Source organism: Oxyura jamaicensis, chromosome 20 (assembly GCF_011077185.1).
Source record: "Oxyura jamaicensis isolate SHBP4307 breed ruddy duck chromosome 20, BPBGC_Ojam_1.0, whole genome shotgun sequence".
NCBI lineage: Eukaryota > Metazoa > Chordata > Aves > Anseriformes > Anatidae > Oxyura > Oxyura jamaicensis.
In genome coordinates, this window is record NC_048912.1 from 12,372,274 (window position 1) to 12,395,903 (window position 23,630).

The 23,630-nt window shown below is 40.7% G+C and overlaps 2 protein-coding genes across 2 annotated transcripts; both read left to right on the top strand.

Annotated features, from left to right (window-relative positions):
* Nucleotides 1–179: 179 nt before the first annotated feature.
* Nucleotides 180–16,921, top strand: SS18L1 (SS18L1 subunit of BAF chromatin remodeling complex). The gene is made up of 11 exons (XM_035344305.1): nucleotides 180–516; nucleotides 3,956–4,032; nucleotides 5,516–5,600; nucleotides 6,428–6,572; nucleotides 9,033–9,230; nucleotides 10,196–10,360; nucleotides 11,258–11,359; nucleotides 11,708–11,800; nucleotides 13,070–13,189; nucleotides 14,270–14,397; nucleotides 14,609–16,921. The coding sequence occupies exons 1-11, from the start codon at nucleotides 448–450 to the stop codon at nucleotides 14,633–14,635; spliced, it is 1,209 nt and encodes a 402-aa protein (XP_035200196.1). The 5' UTR covers nucleotides 180–447; the 3' UTR covers nucleotides 14,636–16,921.
* Nucleotides 16,922–17,030: 109 nt separating this feature from the next.
* MTG2 (mitochondrial ribosome associated GTPase 2) lies at nucleotides 17,031–23,365 on the top strand. Its single transcript, XM_035344303.1, has 6 exons — nucleotides 17,031–17,492; nucleotides 18,648–18,795; nucleotides 19,375–19,490; nucleotides 20,085–20,303; nucleotides 21,737–21,875; nucleotides 22,263–23,365. Exons 1-6 carry the CDS (start codon nucleotides 17,166–17,168, stop codon nucleotides 22,655–22,657), a joined length of 1,344 nt encoding a protein of 447 aa, XP_035200194.1. The 5' UTR covers nucleotides 17,031–17,165; the 3' UTR covers nucleotides 22,658–23,365.
* Nucleotides 23,366–23,630: the final 265 nt, after the last annotated feature.

The window sequence follows — 23,630 nt, forward strand, 5'->3', positions numbered from 1 at the left end:
CGCTGCGCACTTAACGTAGGCGCAGCGCCCGCCCCCCTTTCCCCCTCTCTCCCGCACTTGGCGTAGCTGACGGCCGCCCTACGCAGTTGACGCAGCGCGGTGGCAGGAGGCCGGTAGCAGCCGCCCGGCTGCGGCAGGGAGCCCGGCGGCTGGGCCACACCATGAGAGAGCGGCCGGCGGGGGGGAGCCGGCGGCCGCCGCTCGGGCCCGTTTCCGCGCCCTCCCCAAACTCCCACCGCTGCCTCCTCGCGGAGAGCCTCCGGTACCGGCTGAGGGCTCGGGGCGGGGCGGGGCGGCCGGGGGAGAGGAGCCCGGGGGTGTTTTCCCGTGGCGGAGCGTACCATCGGCGTTGTCTCCCCCCGCCGCGCACTGCGGCTCCCCTCGCCGGGTAATAACAACATTATCGCAGCCCGCCCGGCATGCGATAGGCACTTAGTGCACCCCACCATGTCGGTCGCCTTTGCTTCTGCTCGCCCGAGGGGCAAAGGGGAGGTCACCCAGCAAACTATCCAGAAGGTAAAAAAAATAAATAAATAAAAATAAAAAAAATAAAATTAAAAAAATAATAATAATAAAATTAAAAAAAAAAAGCATGCTTTTGGTACAGGCAATTTTCTGCAGGATCCCGGGGAAGGCTCCTTTATGGAGGTGCTGCTGAGGTGGGCAGGAGGAGGAGGAGGAGGAGGAACAAAGCCGAGGTGCGGGGATGGCTGCGGGGGGGGGCGCGGGGCAGGGGCGGGAGGCGCCTCGCCCGCTGCCGGGGGGGGGTAGGGGGGGGCAGGCGGCCGTGAGGTGCTGCCAGGCATCTGCAGTGCGTGACGGGGTTCTGGGGGTCTGCCGGCCAAAACCGGGGGGGGAAAGGGGAAATGAATGAAAATAGAGAATTTGCGAGGGGGTTCTTTTGTATCTGGATGCGGGATTTTGGTCGCGGAGGAGGCAGAGGGAGCAGCGGGCGCTGGCGGTTCCACCTGCTGTTATTTGTGCTGTGGGCATCGGGGTTCGGTGACAAAGGTCTCAAAGATCCCCTCAGGGGATGAGGTCCCCACGCGGGGCTGGTGCAGAAGCCGAAGCAGAGGGCTGGGAGGTATTGTTCCCCCTGTCACAGGGGATGCGCGCAGCCGCCCGGCCCCTCCATTCCTCTGCAGGAGGCAAAACTGCGTGACGGGGAGGCTGGAAATGCCCATCGAGACCGGGCACGCCGTGCTCTGACCGCTGGTTGTCGGCCGTGTTCGCCGTGTCCCTGCCCGCCGTGCGGTGCCGGTGGCAGCTGGGGCTGGGAGCTGGAGTTGGGATCGGTTGTGCGAGTTGTGGCCGGCGGGGAAGTGTCACCGAGGGAACTCCGCAGCGGGGGGGGTTTGGGCCATTGCCTGGTGCCGCTTTTGTGACTTCTAGGGAAAATTAAAAAAAATATCATCATTGGAGGACTGTGGCAGAGCAGGTGCAGAGGCAGAACAACTGCTGTAAGAGCTGGAAGTGTGACGGAAATCTCAGGGCACGGTTTGGAAACGAATCCCACGTTGTGTAGCTCTTGCAGCACTTGTGTGTTGTTAGCCGATTGAGTTTAAATAATAAAATGCTCCGGTGGCTGAGCTTTGCTCTAACCTCCAGATTAGCAGAGGGTAGGGCAGAATTTCCTAATTCAGATGGTTTGTACTTAAAAACACGACCGTATCCATAAGCAAAGGGCAGCCAAAGTATCTTCATTTCAATTTCCAAGCACTTTTTTTTTTTTTTTTTTTTTTCATATCCATAAACTTTATGGAAGCTTCACAATGTTATTTCTTTACAAATACCATCCAAAACCGTCTCCCGTCTCAGGTAGGTTTGTTGGCACATTCCTTCAGGACTGCTCACCGGTGTTGTCGGGCGGTTTTCAGCGATTTTCTTTTTGCAAAGCAGTGATGCTGAGCGAGGCTTGCAGGCACAGAAACCAAATGGACTTTGCAGTCAAGTACAAGAAGTGGGGCAGTCAGGGAGGGAACAGATGCTGGGCTACAAACTCATTAAAATTCTTACTAAAGTGAGCTTTTTAGAACATACCAACTTTATTGAGAAACAACGTTATTCTTATTTGCATTTGTAAAAAATAAGCTGCTTATTTTTATTTGTTAACTCAATTTTAATAGTCCGTTAAAGCTTTTATTATTCAACTACACACTATCATCCTAAAATAAATCATGCGGAGGAAGTTAGAGCTTTTGTCAATACAGCAGTGATGATGATGCTTTAAAATGATTCACCAAATATCATTTTTAGGGCAGTGAACTATGATTTCTTGTGTGCAACAGAGATCAGAACTCTGTTGTGTTTTTTTTTTCTGGGAAGTTAGGAAAAGCATTATTCCTGTTTCCTTTTTTTCAGTAAGCAAAATGTTCTTCAGCTAATTGTGGAAGAATAATAGCCCTTTTCTGACAAAGATATCTGTGGTATTGCTTGGAGCCTTGGTGTGGAATACATACCTTTACTGAATGTGAAAACGTGTTTGCCAGTGAAAGTTGAAAAGGACAGTGTTAGATACTTTGCATACAGGATTTCCACTGGCACCGGTGAAAATTGTGTACAGCAATGAATACAGACTGTGAAACAAGGAGCTGCGCTGTGAGTCAGGCAGGAGTATTTTCTCTTAAGATTACCTGCTGCTCCTAGGTTGCCAGGTGAGCGCGTGCCGGAGGAGCAGGGCTTTGGCTGGCACAATTCCGGCGTTCCCCACCAGGGCTGAGGACAGCACCCAGCCATCCTGCTGGTCCTCGGCCCTTTGCTGGCTTGGGTGACAAGGTCGCTGCAGGTGCCAGCAGCAACCGGTGGTGGATAGGGGTGTCCAGCGAAGTTCTGGCCAACTTGTAAGTCCCAAGCAAGGAGAAGGACATGCCAAGCTCTGCAAGGGGGTGACTGGCCAGACCAAGTGCAAAGAAAATACTCTCCTGCTCATTTTCCTATAACCTAGCCCTCTGCATCTGAATGGGTCAGGAACCTGTTCTGATCAGAACACGTACCCACACATTAATTCATATTTAGCTTGTATAAAAGATGTTACACTTTTCTGATGAGTTCTTACGTCCTGATACCTGAGTTCCAAGGCCCAACCTTGCAAGCACTTAATAGCAGCGGAACCCACAAATTGTATTATGTAGTGAGTTTTTCCCAGAGGCAAATATAAATTCGTAAATACTGTTGCTATTTTTCCATTCATTCACCTGCAGAAAGCTTGCTAGTATCTTTGAAATTCTGAAACAAGCAAAAGGGTATTTTATTTTTTTCACTGCCTGGTAAGTTCGTTCATTAAATGACAGGTGGCATTTTGTCCAGCAGCCCTGATTTTTTTTGAAGTAAGTCAGTGAGTAGATTTCAGTGAATGAAGCTAAGCTAGCAGCCACCGATACACGCAAATTAACTGGGATACAGTTACTTTGTATTTTCATTTGAAGCCCTCCCTGTATTTCAATTGAACTACCGCAAAGGACAAATTGGGATGTGATTTTCCTAAATGTGGTTTCAGTGGATCCAGCCTTGCAAATTTTATATTGTGTCAAAGTTCAAAAGTTTGCAGGCACAAGTTCCATGCAGGAAAACAAAAAGGTTTAAACTGTTTCAAAGTATGTTTCTTACTTGGAAATAAAAGTCTGAAGTTTTTCAAAGGGTTGTGTGATACTTTAGAATGAGGGAGAGAGGTATTTCATAGAGAAGGTGATTTCCTTCATCAACATAAAATCTATCTGGCATTTAAGGAGCAAAAAAGGCAAGTCCGTTAATTCTTCTTTGTTGGGTATTTCAACTAACTCATATGAAGATAACTTCATAAAGGAAGGATTGGAAAAGCACTTTGTAATATCCCAAAGCAACAGCAGTGCACAAAACACGATCCATGGTGAAGGAGGGTGAACGCGGAATGTCAAAACCACGGGACTTCGATATGATTCTCAGAGTAACGTGTTTTGATCATGTTTCTTTTATGCAGATGCTAGATGAAAACCACCACCTAATACAATGTATTATGGATTACCAGAGCAAGGGGAAAACTGCAGAATGTACTCAGTGAGTATCATGAGTTTCGGGGTATGTCAGAGAGTTTTGGTGTACTTTTTCTCACGAACAGTGCTGTGAACAGCTCTGCGTACTGGCCACTAAGAAAATACCTGGACTATTTCCTTTTTATGTTCACCTGTATTAAGAAATGTAGCTTGTTCTTGGGACAGAGGTTTTAGTGTTTTTTTCCCCCAAATATTCAAGAATTTATTATTTTGAATATTTTAACAGATCATTTATTAAAATAATCATAGAGGGTTATGAACCTGGTGATATAGGACCATTTGCTTTATACAGACTTATTAAATAAGAGTAGAATCAGGTTTAACATAGATTCATCAGAAAGTAATAAAATGGTAAGGATCACCAGTGGTTATCTATGGCTAAAACAATATGCATGTAGACGTACCAGTTTGTTTTACTTACTATTCCTAATCTTGAAAGTAAAATGCTTTTATAAACTTTAAAGTCTCAGTCAGGAGGAATAACCAATCTGCCCCATGAAAGGTCAAGTTACGGGGCCAAACCCAAAAGAGCTGCACTTTCCAAAAAAATGTCTAAGTGAGTTTATGATTCAGTTCTTGGTTAATTCAACATACAAGATTTGAACTATTTTTAATAATGCATGCATTGCCTGCTTGGAAATTAATCCATTGAAGGTTTTGAGCACTGAAGGTCAGCACTGAATGCTTCTGCAAAGAAGGCAGTACTATGGGAGTATGTGTGCATTTGGGAGGAGGCTACCAAGTTTCATGCTTCTTGTATTCATATCACCATCCTGGTTTTATTTTTGCCACTTCTACTGCTTTCCACACATTTTCCCCTTATCAGAATAAAAATCATGCTAAAAAGTATTTTCTCTTGCCTTGTTATAGAATTCTCCATGTCTGGCTCTTCACTTTGCTCAGTGGTGCAGCTGTAGTTTGCTTTTTGGATGCTCTCCTGTTCTTCCTTACGAGCTTTTCCAGTTCATCAAGAACTGTGAAGAAGCATGCATGGTTCTGGTGGTGCTTACTTGAGTAAACACTCCAGTTAAAGCGCTCTTAAAAAATCTTGTTCTTATCTTGCTGGAAAGGCAAACAGGTTTGGGGTTTGGGAGTTTCATTACTACTAGGACCCTGGTTAAAGAGAGGAAGAAGCTGTGGCTGACTGTTAGAGCAGCTGACCCAGTGTCAGTACTCAAAGAAATCCTGAGATCCCAGCTTTACAGTTCACTCAAAGTTCTTTCAGAAATCTGCGTACTTTGCTTCCCCCTTTCCTCAGGTTCACCCATTTGTAAGTTGGGTGTCAAACCCCCTGTTAAAAATCATGGCAGCACAGAAATAGGTCAGTACTACTGCTATTCATATGACTGATGTAAAGTGGGCTAATGTAACTTCACTAGCCATTTGTAACGTGCAAAAAAAAAAAAAAAAAAAAAAGAGAGAAAATCAGGTTGTAATTTTCTGTATTGTTAACCCTTTCCAAATAAGCTTTACTCCTTATTCTGTAGATACCAACAAATCTTGCACAGAAACCTCGTTTACTTGGCAACAATAGCAGATTCTAACCAGAATATGCAGTCCTTGCTTCCTGCTGTAAGTACCAGTGCTACCATCAGAAACATTTACAGTGCCAGAGGGAAATGTTCATTCATACTGTTACTGATCACCATCAGGAAACCATTTTTTAGTACTTTTCCATCAAAAAGTTTTGAAGTGGTCATGTAGCCCCCTAAACAAATCAAAAGTTACTTTAACTGTATTTGAATCACATTCTTCGGGATGTTCGTGTTAATATCTGTCTTTGTGGCCTAAGTTCCATATCCTATAAATGCTGCAGTGTCACAGATCTGAACAGAATCCATTTTTTCCAGATTTCCTATGCTTTAATTATTCTTACTGTATTCTTTACTCAGGAAAAAAATGCCACTGTTTTATATCAAAAATTGAATTCAGCATTTGGGCTTTGGTTTATTTTTAAACGTTGTGTTATTCTTGCTAAAGTGATTGATTTTCAAAGTATCCCACCTACCACAAAACAGCTTTGTGCTTGACAAGGGTCAATTTGTCAACGTTCCTCTGTATAGTCTCTGCTAACGCATATACCCTCAGCAGTTACTTTCAGACCAGCACAAAATGAAATTCACGTTAGTACAGAAGAATGAGCACAGAAGCCAGGCTCTATTATAAGCCCAATTTTGAGATCTTCGCTGTGCTGCCTGCTGGCTTCCCTGTGTCATGCTGAATGCCATTTGCACATCCTAGTCAAAAGAAAAAAGGTTTACTCAAGCAAGCCTAAAAAGTGAGGAAAGCACGCGTTTAGTTGAGGCAGCTTTTAGTCATAGTCAGGCTAATTTGGGGGGTTATTATTTTTCTAAATAAAACCTAACCAAAAATTTGCTTCTCCTCCTTGTTATCTGCAGCCTCCAACGCAAAACATAAACTTGGGCCCAGGAGGAATGACTCAGAGTGCATCCAACCAATCTCTCCATTCACAGAGCAATCTCAGTGATGCAATTGGGACGGGCCTTCCTCCTTCCTCCCTCATGCAGAGTCAGATTAGCAATGGTGAGCCTTGGTCCCCTTTGTGCTGCTTTGCTGTTGCTTGGCAACAAAATCATTAATGCAGAATATACTTAGAGAGCTGTAAAAGACCTCTCCTAACTCACCTTTCAGGCATATGGAGATTTCAGGCACATGCTGAAATCATCACAAAATGGCTACAGTCAGTAATGATGTTGGGTTCTGCAAGGACTCCAGGCTGCTCAGTATTTCTGTAGGGAAAATTTTAAAAAATGTGTTTGTTATTAAAAAATAAAAATAATAAAAAATAGGCGTAATGAAAATCACAAAGTAAAGATGCCTCCAAGTTTTTAGTTAAAAAAATATATATTGCAGTATTTTTCTCTTGAAGGCGGTGGGGCTGGCCAGGGTAAATCAGGATTGCTTGCATAACTGACTGTACGACCAAGCCTTTAGATTGCAAAGGCTTTCTAGGAGAAATGCCTTTTTAAAAATAAAATGGTGTTATGTCATTCTTTGTCCTCCACAGAATCTTGCAGGGATTGAACTACGTAGCCAAAGAGTTTGCACAGACATTTTATATGGATAAGACAAATATACAACTTTATCTATTTCTTTTGTTCTCACAACTGAAAAGAAACTCATTGAAAGGGATTTTTTTTTTTTTTTACTTTGTGCATTTTATAGTAAGAATAATCTGTTTATTTATTTTGTATTTAATGATTATTTAGTTAGCTCTTGTTTATGTGGGTCTTTCCCAAAGTGACAGAGAGAGAAAAACAGTTTCTATAAATAGAAATATCTGACTGTAAAAATCACAGACCTTGGCAGGGGGACTCAAGAGCAGATGCAAACCATGAAATTACTTTGGACTTTTAAAAAATCTATTTGTGGTCAAGCTGATGGTACCTTTTAAACTAATGGATGAGGTACCTACTTTAAACAGTTCCAGCTGTAAAAGGGGGTTATTAACTTTATCTGAGCCTTCTTTTAGAAGGATTTATTAACTAGCACAAGTATTAGAATAAATCAGTCAAAACATCATTTTGTTTTTTTGCTGTGTGACACATCACTTGATGTATCGATAGACTGAGAAATTATTTAATGTTTGTCAATAGTTAGTGGACAGCATTTTTTGCAAGTTAGTAGTAAGCATGCACAAACAGTTGTGGATACATGGGCTCTAGAACTTGTGAAAATTTTTCATCTAGTGGAGATGAAGCTGTGTAATGAACAGGTAGAACACGTAGCAGTATGTGTATCTCTGGCTCTACTGATTTCAGTAGGCCTAGATCTGTTCATCTCCCGTTAAAAATGCTGCTTGCTCCTCTCCATCAGAGGAAAATATAATAATCAACAGCAATTTTTCTCATTTTGATGTCTATAAATATCATTAAGAGCAATTAATCAGGTTTGCACTAAGAAAATTAGATACATTTTTCAGAGGCTGGAGATACGCTTAATAACTGAATTGAAATATCATTATCTAAACATGGCAACACAATTCTGTCTCTGCTGGGGATTCTGCATGTCTTCCATTCTGTCTAAATTAATTTAGATAGACAACAATACACAGTTGAGTTTAGATAGATAACAATACATACTATCGCAATTTATGTAGTAACAATACCCAGTGAAAACAACTTTTCAAAACACGTTCATAAGTCTTTACAGCAACTATCAGCAAAAACCAGGACCAGTTTTCCCCAGTATTAGTTATCCAACAGTGATAGATTTTTTTAAAAAATAAGCATACTGCCAGGTAAGGAGGATGATACTCCCAATATCAGGATACAATTGGAGCAGCCTGATAATTACATACTGGGATATCAGACAGGGAGTGCTGCAACAATAGTGATGATGATTATGGTGACTTGGAAGATTTATCTTCTGAAAGTCTGAGGTTCTTCCAGGCAAACTTCAGGAAAGGGGAGAGGCAGGCCTGTCCTCTTGGCCCTTGGAGGGAAGGGTCCCTTGGTGCTACTAAGCCTCAGCCATGGTTAGAGGGGAACTGCCTGAATGCAGCAATGTGCAAGGAGTTTATCAGCCACTGCTGTGCCCCCCATCGTCACCGTTTGTGTGAATGGGGAAGATGAGTCGGCAGCAGGACAGGAGGAAGGAAAGAACAAATTTCAGAAGGCTGGGATGTTACCAGAGTGCGTGTGTTTTCTGAAGTATATGAAATTACTGGCATTTGTTCATTCTGCTGCCTACAAGACCTGCAGCAGCCTGTGAGGAACTGGCTGTAGGCTGGTGCTGCTGATGTTTTTCTTCTTGTCTGCAATTCTGTATACCTAGATTTGGCAGCCAGGAAGAGGAAGATCACTCTAATTTTGCAGGAGGCAATTTTAATTTGTCTGTAGATACCAGGGAATTTTAATAATGAGGATTTTTTCATTTTGTTTTGCCTTATCATGTTTTAGAAAGGCTGCGAGGGCTTTAATGCTCACTGTACTTTGCCAATAATAGCACAGATTTTCTTGTTGCTCTCTCTAATTTTTCTAGGTCCTAATCACGTGTCTATGCAGCAGTCAGGCCAGAACACTATGCCCACAACCTCTCTGAGTATGACTGTCAGCAGTCATGGAACTGGGCCTGGTTATAGCCATACAGTGCCTGCATCTCAGAATGTGCCAATGCAAGGCCAGGGGTCAATAGGCAATTATGTCTCTCGAACAAACATCAACATGCAGTCTAATCCAGGTAAACTCCCTCTTCCTCCTTCTGGGCCAACTTGACTTTTCAGTGACCTCAGAGGTTTACCACACATCAATGTGTTCTGTAAATATTTTCTGTAGACAGGGGCAAACATGCAAGAGGAAAGGCTTTAAGATGTCTCTGAATTTTAAGGTGTTGGGCACCACAGGAAGTGAGAACAGTTTCAGACTTGCTTCAACTTCCATTGACTTGCTGTGGTTAACAATGAATTGTGGAAAAGAGGCCTTTAGTTAGCTAAAGGTGCAGCGGTGCTATCCAGTAGGCCCTGGCGGCAAATCTCACACCTGTGGGAGGGCTCAGAAAAGCACCTTTGGCCTAGCTGAAAGGGCCTGCCAGCCAAAGGGTATAGCACGTTTACCATTTTTATGTTACTACCATGTTTTTTATGCATAGAGAGGCTAGCAGACAACTCAGAAGTTATCTCTTGACTTGTAAAAATGAGTGCTACTGAGTATTGAATGGGATGTCCAATGCTTGTTCTTTCAGACAATATGAAATGTAGGGAGCAAATAAATACTGGAATGTCAGTTTATTTAAACTGTGTAATCATCAGGTATGTAATAAGATCAAAGTAGAAGAAAGAATTGACTAGAAAACAAATGCAGCAATGAATGAGCCAGGAGTGAGGAACAAATATCTGTTCTTCTTTCTTCAATCCTAGTGTAATAATGATTCCATTCTTTTAATTAAGGTAATAATTATCAAGGTTAGAGGTATTTTCAAATGCGTGACTGAAACAAATGGCAAGAACTAACCATGTAAAGAACATCCTTTTCTGACTACAGTGCAGAAGAGTTAAATGCATGTAGTAGGAAAACATCTCCCCCTATGGAAAAATCACAGAATAATCAGGTTGTGAGTTAGTTGAAGGTTTTAACTTGCTTCCAAAGAGGTTAGGGAGAAGACGGTCATATCCTTTTATAAAATGGTATTTTCCATGTATGTTGTAGTCTCCATGATGCACCAGCAAGCAGCAACGTCACATTACAACTCGGCACAAGGAGGGAGCCAACACTACCAGGGCCAGTCTTCCATTGCCATGATGAGTCAGAGCAACCAGGGCAACAGTATGATGGGGCAGCGACCGATGGGCCCCTACAGAGCTTCACAGCAAGGTAAAACCCATCATTAGCTTCTTGATATAATTACCAGTAGTTTGATGATATTCCGCCCATCATGTAGGGCAGGTAAGTCACCAAGATTTCCAAGCCACTTTTATGAATAGAGAATCCCATCTGGGAAGACAGGAAATCTGAAATGCTGGAAGTACTGTGACAGCCAGAACTTTAATCTCTTTTCAAGTGTATTTTTTTAATTATTTCAGGTGTTTAGAAATAATTCTGTCTAGAAGAGATCATATATCTCTAAAGAAAAGAAGAAAAGTTTGATATGCAGCTCACTGAAGTCATTGGAAACCTTTTTGTTTCTTTCAAATGGTATTGGATCAGCCGTAAAATGGCAGAGTTAACAAGGAACACATTTCTGCAAACAAGATATAGTTTGCCAGCAATTAATAAGAAAAATTAGGCCAAAGCAAGGAAAATTCCAGAGGATAGCCACCATGTTCTAACACCTCTGGAAAAACTTCAGAGAGGTAATAAAACTGCTAGACTGATTCTAATATAAAAAGAATTTTGCTAAGAAATAAATACATTAATTGTAATATATTTAATTCTAACTGTGTTCTTGAGCATGGCATACATTCCTGTGCTTTCTAATAACTCAGATTAGTAGATGAATTGTAGCCTTTTCTTTCGGTATTGACACCCAAGTGAGTGGTTTTAGGACATGTTGCTGACACTTGCATAATTTCAGTTTCAACTAGCTTTTTTCTGAAAATACAAAGTTATTTCATTTTTTCAGTGAGCAAAGCATCTTTGAAACTGCTCTGAACATACATAGCCTGCTTACTTATCCAGATGTAAACATTGTTTTCTTAAAAAAGAAATAAGAAAAAACATCTCCTAGGAGTCCATGGGCTCAGTGTGCTCTCTCTTGCCTTTACCTTGCAGGTTCCTCACAGCAGTACATGGGTCAGGAAGAATATTACAGTGAACAGTACAGTCATGGACAAGGCTCATCAGAACCTATGAATCAGCAATACTATCCAGACGGTAATTCCTCTAAGCTCTGGTCACTGTAATACCGGTAAAGAGTAGACCGGCATGATTGCTATATCCAAGGACGTGGCAAACAAATTAAGATTTGTTCCCAATTTAAGTGCTAGAAAATTTTATTCCCACTGCATGGGATCCTGCATACCCACACTTCAGAAAGAACAAGAAGCCAAGCTGGGACTCGTATATCCTAGTGATTTCCCTGGGGGTGTGACTTTCCTTGCCACAAATTCAGACTTTCTCTTAGCCTCATCTTTGTGCATAAGCAACTTCATAATATATGGAGTCAACAGTGTATAGTGAGTTATAACAAGGTACATGATAAATCTTTGCAATTCCTTATAGGACATGGTGATTATGCCTATCAGCAGTCATCCTATACAGAGCAGAGCTATGACAGATCATTCGATGACTCTACACAACACTATTATGAAGGAGGTAGGAAAATACTTTGGTAATTTTCATAAACCAAAGCTCTATTCCCCTGAAATACTGACCAAGGATACATCATCCTTATCAAAATATAAAACATGACTTGCAGTGTCTGCATTATAAAGCTGCTATTTAGTGTCCAGAAAATAGAATTCAGCCATGTATAGCATTTTTGTACCAATACCATATCAGACTGTATCCACAGTATCATGTCAGTAATGGTATGGTGAGGTAGTTATGCTCTGCAGCCTTGTGGGATCACTAATAACTTGTGCATAGTCTGATATTCATTAGAAAAATGATCTTCAGGCGTAGCTGAGCCAGGTGGAATTACAGCTATGGATAGTGAACCTTTTTTTCAGTGAGAGAATAAACTTCCAGAATGTGCTCCACTCTTATAAAACTGTTTAATGAACTTTTTAATAGAATGCAAATAAAAATGGCTATATTAAAGAGGTTATGCTTACTAAGGTAAACTAATGTGCTGCAGTTAGAAATGGGTTTCAGAGCTAGAAAAAAATGGCAGCTATAAATGAAAATTTACCTGGAGTGAGAACGCCTACTGCGTTTATTCCAGGACCAACTTTTTTTTGCTCTTGCTTAATTCACCCTACAAATTGTGAAAAACAACGTGCTAAATGAAATCACCCATATTTTGAGTCTGTAGTTCTACCACTACAAAACTCTGAACATCAGTACATTCCGTGATGCTATTAAGGCATCTGACCTGAAAATTAACTTTATTATGATACAGCGGGGTGGCAATTTGGAAAAGCAATGTCCTCCATATAGTCTCCATTCATTTTGTTATTTCAGGATACCGCAAATGGAATTTCCATTGTAGATGTTTTTAAAAATATCAGTAATGACTAAATGTGTTGTCTTTCTGGGTTGTATGAATAAACATCATTATCTGGAACAGAATACAGTGGGAGGGCTTCCTGAAAAAACAGCTATTTACCCTGGCACCCTTATCTTTGTAGCTCTGACTCTTTCTTCTCTGAAACACTTCTGGAGTAAAACAAATCCTGGTGGAACAGGTTGCTTGTTTAATGATGTGTATAAACAACTCTCTCCCATTCAAATATCCTATAAGTCACTAGAGAAATAAACTCACAGTGATTGGCAAAATGCAAACATCTGTTTCTGAAAAGGGTACTTGTCTATGAGTTCGACACCAGGGCTCCTCACTCCCTTATTTTCTTTATGATTAGCATGTATGATGAAATACCTGCTTCATCCATAACCAAACTATTCCATTTTTTCCCTCTTTAGGAAATTCTCAGTACAGCCAGCAGCAGGCAGGATACCAACAGGGAGCTGCACAACAGCAAACGTATTCCCAGCAGCAATACCCGAATCAACAGAGTTACCCAGGACAACAGCAAGGATATGGTAAGGAAACTGTCACTGACCAGTCAAGTGTTTGCAATACTTCAACCCGATGTCTCCATTCCTAATCTAAAACATGGTGTAAACTATTTTATTGATTAACCTTGGACATCCACATACTATAAATAGCCAAACAGCATAGCATGAAAAGGGATTCTGGGCAGTAACATCATTAGTAGAGCACTGCATTTCATACTGTTATGTTAGCATCCTGAGTCCTCTCTCTTGATAAATTGAGAAAATTACCCAGTACACGTGCCTCATGTTGACTTCCTGACGAGCATTGGTAGGAGGTCACTGTATGTGTTCTCAGGCCTCCTACACAGCAAATAGTTCTGCAACTGGCATAAAAAATAACATCAACAATCTGGAGAATCACTTCTCCCTCACTTAAATTTCTTGCAATGCCATATTAATCCTTGGTAAACTTGGAACTGAGGTGAAAAGAAAAATGTGGAAGTGATTTGAACATTCAGTTAACACTGGCACAGGGTTTTGGAACCATTCTGGTCACCAGGAGCTGTGATCCCCATCGTCATCAAATTAAGTCTGATGGCTGCCTTTGAGTTCTCTGGACAGCTGCATGCATCCGAGTCTCTGAAAGTGAGTAACCATATCAGGTTATTCAGCACAAAAACAGGCTGGAGAGATTGGGAATATTCTAAATACTAGCTTCCAGGCAAAGGATTTCCATTAAACCCCAAATTCAGGTTTTTAATGTTAACATTTGGATTCCTCTTTCTAAAGATGCAGAATTTGCTAATTTTCCTCAGGTTTGTAATGTTTGACACTCCAGACAGCTGCAGTACTCTGCTCCTGTTCTGTTTTTGCAGGGGGAAGTTGTGGCTGGGAGCTTATTGATGCTTCTCAAAACCGTAGATTCAGGGTAACATTTTGGAAGACCTGAGAAATATAGGATTTCCCAGAGGGATGTAGAACCAACTTGGGGAAGTCTAGGCAAAATGTACTCACAGTTCATACTCGTGAAGCTTACTTTATTGCCCTCACATTTTACATTTTGTTAACCGTAAGAACTTCCCATAGCAAATCAAGCCTTATTAATAGATTTCGTTGTCTTCGCAGGTCCTGCGCAAGGAGCATCTTCACAGTATTCAAGCTACCAACAGGGACAGGGGCAGCAATATGGAAGTTACAGAGCTTCTCAGACAGGACCATCCGCTCAGCAACAGAGGCCTTATGGCTATGAGCAGGTAAATCATCTAAATCTCTACTACAAGAAAGCAGATTTATCTATTAACTCCTCACATCAATATATCTGTTAATTTGGTGCAGGCATATTGGTGATACTTGGGTGGGTCTTCCAACATTAATAAACCAACAGAAAATGAACTCACTGTTTGCAAACCTCTGATATGTTATTCTCCAACATCTTTATTTCTCTCTTTTTTTTTTTTTTTATAGGGACAATATGGAAATTATCAGCAATAAAAGAATATGATCCCGTGTCAGATTCATTTCAATAGTATATCCATCTTTTGAACTGGATGTACCGACAGTTTTGATTAATTGTAATATGTTGGTTACCCCTTAGCACAAAGCAGCGTCTGTATGTGAACAGTGTTCATTTCATGCTGGATATGAAGCAGTGCACTACTGGTAACAAGACAATGCTTTAATGGTTTGATATTTGGTGCTGTGTATAGTACTGTATGTTGATACAATGCAGAAGTTTTTAATTTCCCCCCCCATTCTTGATGTTTCTAAATAGCTTTAGGATCATTTGATCACAGTTGTGCCCCCATTCTGGAAGACAGCCAGGCTGTTTGGCATTCTGGCTAAATACAAAGCCATTCAGTCATATCTCAGCCCCGGGAAATATCCTACGGTAGGTCATTGGTCTTTTTTTTTTTTTTTTTTTTTTTTTTAAACTAAATGCGTTATAGATTACCTGCCAGGGGCTGAAATCCATGGCTCTTAACTTTACTTCTTAAGAATAATAGGGAGGTTACGTTCCTTATGTGAAGACAGTTCCATACTATCTGATAAAAGTAAGACTAATTGCAATTTCTGCAATACCTACCAGAGTGAACTACCCAAGTCTTATAATTCAGTAATCTTCGTAAGTCCATGTTTTTATTGTAAACGGTACAGAAAGATGATCAAAACTTATATTGAAAGATACGTTAATCACTAGGGCCACATTTTATATATGCATATCTATAAACGAAGATATTTCTATTATGGAAAGAAAAATAGAAGGGAGCTCTGAGATCTGCAGTGTCAGCCTACTAGATGTCAATATTGCTTCATATTGTGCTTAGCTGAGAAAAACATCTGGCAAAATTCTGGTCTTAAATATGCTACTCCAATTTTTATTACTTGCATATATACATTTTCATGCCAAATTTCACAGGCGGGTGGCTGGCATCCTCCTTTATTTCTGATTCTCCCATAGCCCTTGCTCAGATTTTCCAGCAAGCATTATAACCATAAATATTGTCAATTTTATGGTTGACTGTTCTTACAGCTTACCATCATATTCGTTTTTCTCTTGTACCGTGACAGAAATAGTTCAGAAGAAAAAAGAAAAATCCTTTTTATTTATTTTTTCCCCAGAAAAGCAACTGATTTCAGCTTTAATTGTGAAACAATATACATATAGAGAGGGGAATTGTTAATGGGGTCAACCAGTGAGAAAATAACTATAGAGGGAGATTTTAGAAATACAAACTAGTGGTATGTAAAAGGCAGTATGAATAATTGAAGTCACTTCTGTTTTTATATGTCCTTATAAAGTGTTGAATAAAGCACTTAAAAAGTGCTTTTATAACTGCTGAATGAAGTAACATGTCCAAACTTCTCTGTGGCAAAAGGCTAGGATGATTATAGTCCGTGAGCAATTTTGAATAGCAGATTAATTGAAAATTTACAATGTAGAGTAAATTTGCCCTATGTTGTAAGATGTTCTCCTTTCATATATCTAAACTGGTGTATTTATGGGATTTTGAGTTATGGTACTTCATATTTTGAAAAACCAGGACCATGAGTAAAATAAATAAAAAAACCTCTCACTTCATTACATTTTTTTTTTTTTTTTCCTGTAGAGGAAATTTTTTTAACTGGACAGCTAAAGATCAATGTTGCTATCAAATGTGACAGCTATCAAATGTTGTCCAAGCACTGCCCTTGCAACATTAACATTTTTAATAACTGATAAAACAGAAGATATTTCTGGTCAGTCCTCATTTCTCTCATCTTTCCTGCTGGTGTTTTCATACAAATAAGTACTCTCAAATATCAAAGAACAGAAAAGAAATAAGATGGTTTTCTTTACAATATGTTAATATTACAGGTAGCCAGAAGAATGCAATATTGCTCTTTGCCAGCTTGGAAATATGCCTTTTTATGTGGTTTTTGAAAGTGCTGAAATACTTCTGAGAGAATACGATCAACGCTTAAAAGGAAACAGCAACATTACATCAATCTGAAATGTCTTACATTAAGAACTTCTTGAATGTTGTGTATATAATGTATTTGAAAGAGCACTTTGGAAATAGTTTGTACATTTATTTCCTAATTTATACATGATTTTGGTGTTAATATTTCTAATTGTTAATAACAAAACGTTTATTTAATGTGTTGTTCATTTTTATGTGTCAATGTGGAAACAAAGTGATGCCAGCATTTTGAATTCTCCCATTAACTGTATCATTTTCTGTTTTGTAATACAGAATGCTTGACAATTGTTTAGGTTAAAAATTATCTGGAAATGAAGTTGGTGGTGCTTTTCTTACGACACAGACTTTTTGAGGGGAAACCACAGAGGGCAATGGGGAATGCCTTGGGGTCGCACCCACTAGGTGCGCCCAGAGGTTGTCCCAGCTCCAGCGCTGAGGGCGAAGGGTGGATGCCTAATTAACGCCCAATTAACGATGGGTGGGGCGAGGCGAGAGGGCTGACAGACTCAAGGCGACCCCCGAGGCAGACAGCGACGCCCGGCGGCACCCTCACGGGCGTTATGTCGGTGTCGCGGGCTCGCTGTGAGGGCAGCGGCCGCCGGGGCGGGGCTGAGGGGCGGTGGCGGGCGGTGCCTTCCCGCCTTTCCTTCCCTCAACGGCCGGGGCTGGGGCAGGGGCGGGCCGCGGCTGCGCGTCCCGGCCGTGGCGGAGCCATGGCGCTGTGTGGGGCCGTGGCGCTGCCCCGGAGCGGGGCTGTCCTGGGCGGCCGGGCCGCTCCCCTCCTGGGGCTGCTGCTGCTGGGGAAGCCGGCTTTCTCCACAACGCGCGTCGCGTGCGGGAAGAACAGGCGGCTGAGGCAAAAAAGAGCCATTTCGGAAAGGAAATTGGTAAGTCCTGAGGTAAACGGCGTGCCTTGGGGGGCATCAGCTGCTGGGCTGGCTACGCTTTGTGGACGAGATCTGCAAAGTGCTCCTCCCTCGTGTTCTTCTGTTTTGGTTTAGAATTTATTATTTCCGAGTGATCGATACGTCACTTTCAGTTCGCAGCGTTAGTTTCCCGTCTTGCCGTATGGTGGTGCCAAATACTTCTCTAAGAGAATATTTTTAAGAAATCACAGAGCATAACGTGACCGGAGTTATGCGAGAGTTCTGTACTTTGGCAGTTGTTTAGCTTGGTATCACAATGCTTCTTTATCCCACGTATACTGTTTAGGATATTTAATTAGCAAAAACCTCCTGTGCTGACAGGAAAGCCGAAGCATGGTGCAGAACAGTTGGTTTGCCAGAAGTCAGATACCAAGTTCGTGTCAGAAATAGGGCCAAAACCTGGAATCCCCTCCATTCTCTTCATTTTTGCTCACTAAGCAACTGGTTATGATATATATTACAATTAACTCCACTTATTCTATTTGCAAATAAGATTATTCTTTTTCTTTATAATAGTTTTCTTAATTGTTAAAAGATTGAAGTTTGCATTACTTTCATCACGTGGTATAGAAGGCAGTGAATTGCTGTGAGAACATCTCTCCCCCACAGGCACTATGTCCTCTTTGTAAATTCTAGTTCCATTTAAAAAGATTTTTTTTTCCATTTTATTTTCATCTGTAGGAACACAACTAGTGGGTGATTCTGGTTTGTAATGTGGTAGTCCTCTTAAGCTACCTGTGTTTGCAGTACGTAACTGCATTAAATAGATACTTTCTCTGTTATTAGCGCTCCTAATGTGAGTTCTGCACTTCTGGTATCTGAGTTGCTTTATTAGGTTATATCAACATAGCCTCTGGCATGTACTTGCAATGTTTTAAGGTGGTTCTTAAAAACACTTGAAAACTAAGATATGATTTTCTACAGTGTTATCCTTAGTAGGCTGTATTTAAGTGATCTGTGAATGACATCAAAGATCTTTTTCACCTGTTCAGTGGAACTTGTCATGACAGAAAACAGCAGGTCTGTGCATTATTAAATTCTGTAGAACAGTCAGCTTGCTGGAAGATGACTCTGATAAACTGCACTTACAAGGTACAAACCTCATCCTCTTTGCAGACACGCTATTTTGTGGATCACCGGAGAGTGCGTGTGGTTGGAGGACAAGGAGGAGACGGAGGTCACTCCTTCTATAGTGAACCTCGAAAAATATTTGGAGGTCCTGATGGTGGAAATGGGGGTGATGGAGGTCATGTTGTTTTGAAAGGTAAAAGTCAACAAATCTGTTTTGTCTTCAGTTGTCTTAACACCTTACTCCCCCAGTTGAAAAAAAAAAAAAAAAAGGAAAAAAGGCAATTTCTCTCTAAGCTGCCTTTGTTTTTTATTCTTTGTCCTGAGCCATGGTAAAAAGGACATAAATGACACCAACAGCCCTAGGAGAGTCTCTAGAAAGCATTTAAAAAAACACAGTACTTTGCAGAAGTTTTAGTGGCTGGTACCTGACTGTAATGATAACCCAACAAATTTTACTCTTAAGCTAGATAAAGCTGCTTCTGCTATCACCCTCCTGCAAAATCTGCTAATCTGGAGAATGCATTTTCCAGAGAATTTTGTGGTGGTTCTGTCCATTTTGGAATGGCCAGCTAATGAAATGCATTGTTAACAAACCTAAGAAGATAAGTAAAGGCAGTTAAACTTCATCACAAATTAACATCAGTATTCCCTGATATGTGCTGTTGACACAGTGAATTGGATATTCAGAAAGGAAAGAACAGCTAAGAGGTGGTTCTACTTTGCCTGTTCTACTGAAACACCACATTTGAGATCCATGTGTTTTGCTTTACAGCCGACCAGCAAATGAAATCTCTTTCTTCAGTCCTCCCTTTCTATCAGGGTGTTCATGGAGGGAGAGGAGGAAGCAGAAACTGTTACGGAGCCAATGGTGCAAGTGTGTATGTTAAAGTAAGTTCTGGCTGCTATGTTAGCTTTATATTGACATTGTTGATTTTCATGGTGGATGGGAGAAAATTCTGGTATACATTTTTACAAGGAGCCTTGTATGCTGTCTCTGCAGGAACAGGGCTGGTTGACACACAGGCAGATCAAACTGCTGTAAATTGTTCATCAAAATTAGACTTCTGTGGAAGGTACATCAGACTAAAATGCTGTCCTGACTTGTTCTCTCTTCTGGGATGATATGCCTAGAGAAAGCAGAACACAGAACTTGTTAAGTAGGAGCGTACTTACTTTCTTTCATATATTTATCTTCATTGTGCCCATTTTGGTGCACACCTTCAATATGTTTGTAAGCTCATTATTGTTGTTAGGCTTCTGTGCTTAAAAGGAGAGAAAGTGGCTTACAGTACCATTGACATTTTAATGAATTGCAGTCTGACAGTTCTTGCAGTACACTTCTTTTTTGGGTTCTGTCAGGTGCCCAGCATGAGAACACAGGAATAACATTCAACAAATCTGAAATTAGCTGGGTCTGCTGAAGGCAGCTCTGCTGCAGGGTTTGCAAGGATTACACTGAATTACATGTCCCTTCATTTTAAGGTCCCTGTAGGTACATCGGTTAAGGAGGACGGGGTGGTTGTAGCTGACCTCACGCAACATGGTGAAGAGTACGTTGCAGCTTATGGAGGAGCTGGAGGGAAAGGGAATCGCTTTTTTCTTTCCAATGAAAACCGAGCTCCAATGTTGTTCACTCCAGGAGAGCCAGGTCAGGAAAGGGTGCTCCATCTGGAACTCAAGACAACAGCTCATGCAGGACTGGTGAGCGTAGCAGTGGTTTTTCAACTTCCTTAGCGTTGTACAATGACATTTGACTGAAGAAATAATGTGTGGTAACCTTTTTGTTAACCTTTTGGTTTGCTTGTTTAGAGATGCAACTTGATGCTTTCTTGCTGATGTTTGGTAGAAGGGTGTCCAAAGTGATTTGCAGAGCTGTCACTGTCTTGCTATGTAATGTCATCCTACTTCTGCTAAAATCAACAGTATATGTAGAAAAGCAATGCTCAAGATTCACCAGTGATTAACAGATTCACTGATGATGTACGGCAGGCTTTGCAAAATCTGCAGATGGACAATACACTGTGGAGAACTCTTCTAAATTAGCTTTTGTTTTCTTTTTTTTTTTTTTAAAGAAAAATATAAAGTTATAGTTAATACTCATATTTTTCTTTTTCAGATATTAAACATTTGACTTTGTTAGTTCTAGGCTTAGCATCCTCTGAAACACAAATACCATTTAGACATGAGTGCTAAGTCAATTTAGGGCTTAAACTGATTTTGTATTTAAGTATGGAAACGTTTTGACCCCGTTTGGTAAAACCGTTACAATCACGCATTTCTGCCAAGTGTTATTGCTGTTGTTCAGGCAAAATAGCTGTCTAGTCTAGAATAATTTTACAAATTTATTTAGAGTAAGAGTTAGCGTTGGTGGATCAAAACATCTAATTCTATGTCCAGCTGGACACTCAGTGCCAAAAACGTGAGAAGTGGCTAAATTTGGAAATCTGATAAAATTCTGTACTTTATTTCCTCTGGCAAGTATTCAGTGTGTTTGACATCAGTAGATGGGAGAATCTAAGATTTGATCTACTTTCATCTAGAGGTTATTGGCCATGTGTGTATTTGTGGTACGTCAACTCTAGGATATCCCAGAGTAGCTTCCTTTGTAGGATAGGTTTGTTTAAATTCTTGTCGTCTTGGAAGGCCAAGTTCTTGGATATCAAGACTGAGAGCTGTAAGATTGCAGACTTGTAATCATCCTGGTTAGTTACAGGTCAAGCTACATTACTGAACTGGTTAGGGACAAAACTAATTTTGAATTATTTTGGAAAATAATAAATCACACAATCAGAAAATAGGTAAAATATGAACTGCAAGACAAAGCCATAATGTTTTTTCAGGGTAAAAGATTTTATGGTATACATTTTTGACTCAGAACAAAATAAATACGTATTGCGTGTGCACAAAAAATATAATGTGATCCTTCTGTGTTTTGACCTTTTTAGTATTTATGGGAATGAATAAGAGGAGTTAGGAAAAATAAAAAAGGAAACCAAGTTGCTTTTCAGAAGCAAGAATGCAAAATTAGTGTTATATTATTGCTAGAAGAATCTTTCCACATCTGCAAAAGCTTACTTTTTTTTCCTCTCCTTTGTATTAGCCTAAAACCATGGCTTTAAATGCTTGTATTCCAGGTGGGCTTTCCCAACGCTGGGAAATCATCGCTGTTGCGAGCCTTGTCCAACGCGAAGCCAGCAGTGGCTGCCTACCCATTCACAACCCTAAACCCCCACGTTGGCATTGTCCACTATGAAGACTACGAACAAGTGGCAGGTAAAAATTACAGGACGCTGTCTGTACCTTGATAGCAGTTTGTGTCAGGTGGGTTTATCTTTGAAATGCTGTAGGAGGAAGTTTAGCAATTCTATTGAAGTCCAACAGAAATAGCAAGAATTCAAGCTTAATGTAGCTGAAAACAACTGAAAGCCCATTTGTCATTCACTTCTACGTGCCCTTAATATCAAGCTAGCAATCTGAATCCTGTCTTCACTGGCATAATCTAAATCTGGGGGTTGTAAAACATGATAGCCAGACCTAACACGAGGTATGCCCTGGTATTGATTCATTGAGATGTCATTCTAAAAGTACTTGCACTGGACAGTGAAAGACTTTGTTGTTGTTGAATGTGTTCAATTCACTGTGAAATTTCTCTCACTGTAGTTGCTGACATTCCTGGCCTAATAAGGGGTGCTCATCAAAACAGGGGCCTCGGGGTGGCCTTCCTAAGGCACATCGAACGATGCCGCTTTCTCTTGTATGTGGTGGATCTCTCTGTGCCTCGGCCGTGGATTCAGCTGCAAGATTTAAAATACGAACTGGAACAATACAAAAATGGATTGTCGGAGAGGCCGTGTGTTGTCATAGGGAATAAAATTGACCTTGCTCAGTCCAGGATTAATCTCCCACTGCTTAAAGAGCAGATAGGTGACCGGGTCATTGCATTGTCTGCGTTGACAGGAGACAACCTAGAGGAATTGTTGTTGCATTTGAGAGAACTGTATGACATTTATGTGAAGACAGAACAATCACGAGGGCAAAGGCCAGTCAAGTGGTAGGATACAGAACTACTATGAACTCTACTGGAAGGAAAAAAAGTCATTTGGTTAGGTAATATCTGTGTGTAGGTGTTTTTTTTTTTTTCCTTCCTGGTTGTATTTTCTTTGTTTTTAATGCATTGGACACAGCTCGTGGATATGTTTTGGAGTGCTTCGTTGGAAAGTTTCACCTCTGAGGTGTCTCAAATGTTTTCCAACAAAGTTTGAAAGTTTACACCATGATGGACGTTCATTTGGAAACTGGGATTTTGTTTGGCATTAGGTAATTAATTCTGGAAATAAAAGAATATCTGGTGAAAATTACTGAAATTCACCCGCTGCAGGATATGTTGGCTGTCTGTCTGAATTGGAATGATGCGAAGTCTCAATTTTTGTTTGTCAAAGATTATAAAATAAAAATAAGATGGTCCTTCCTGTCTGTTTCTGTACCATAACTCCTTTTAGTTGTCTCAAACTCTTCTTTTTTTTCCCTCAGAGGAGGAGATACAGGTATTTAGCCTCTTGGAGGAGCAATGTGGTGAAACAGCTGCAATTAATGATTGACATTATTTCCTCATTAGCATAAATAGCTATCTTTAAATGCTGGCAGCAGCTAAATAGGTGTATAAACTAGCCACAGAACACTCATCAGACACTCAGTTCTGAGCTCTCTAGTTTCCTTGAGGAATCTTAAGTAATGTTCTGAGAAGTCTTAGGTTAGATATTCCAGCCACAAGAACAATGCAGTACCTCAAAGATTTAGTGTTGGCTTTTTTTTTTTTTGACTATCATTCTTTCTACTGTATCACCACTAGTGGGAATTACTGTGTTTAAAAACAAAACAAAACAAAGTTGTAGTGCTCCTCTAACTTCTTTCTTATGTGCACTACAGAAAAGGTGATAATTCTGTTTCTGTCACTTTGCACATTTTATTTAATTTCATCTCATATGCCTTATTAATGCATCTGAACGGTGCATCCTTAAAACGCTGGCT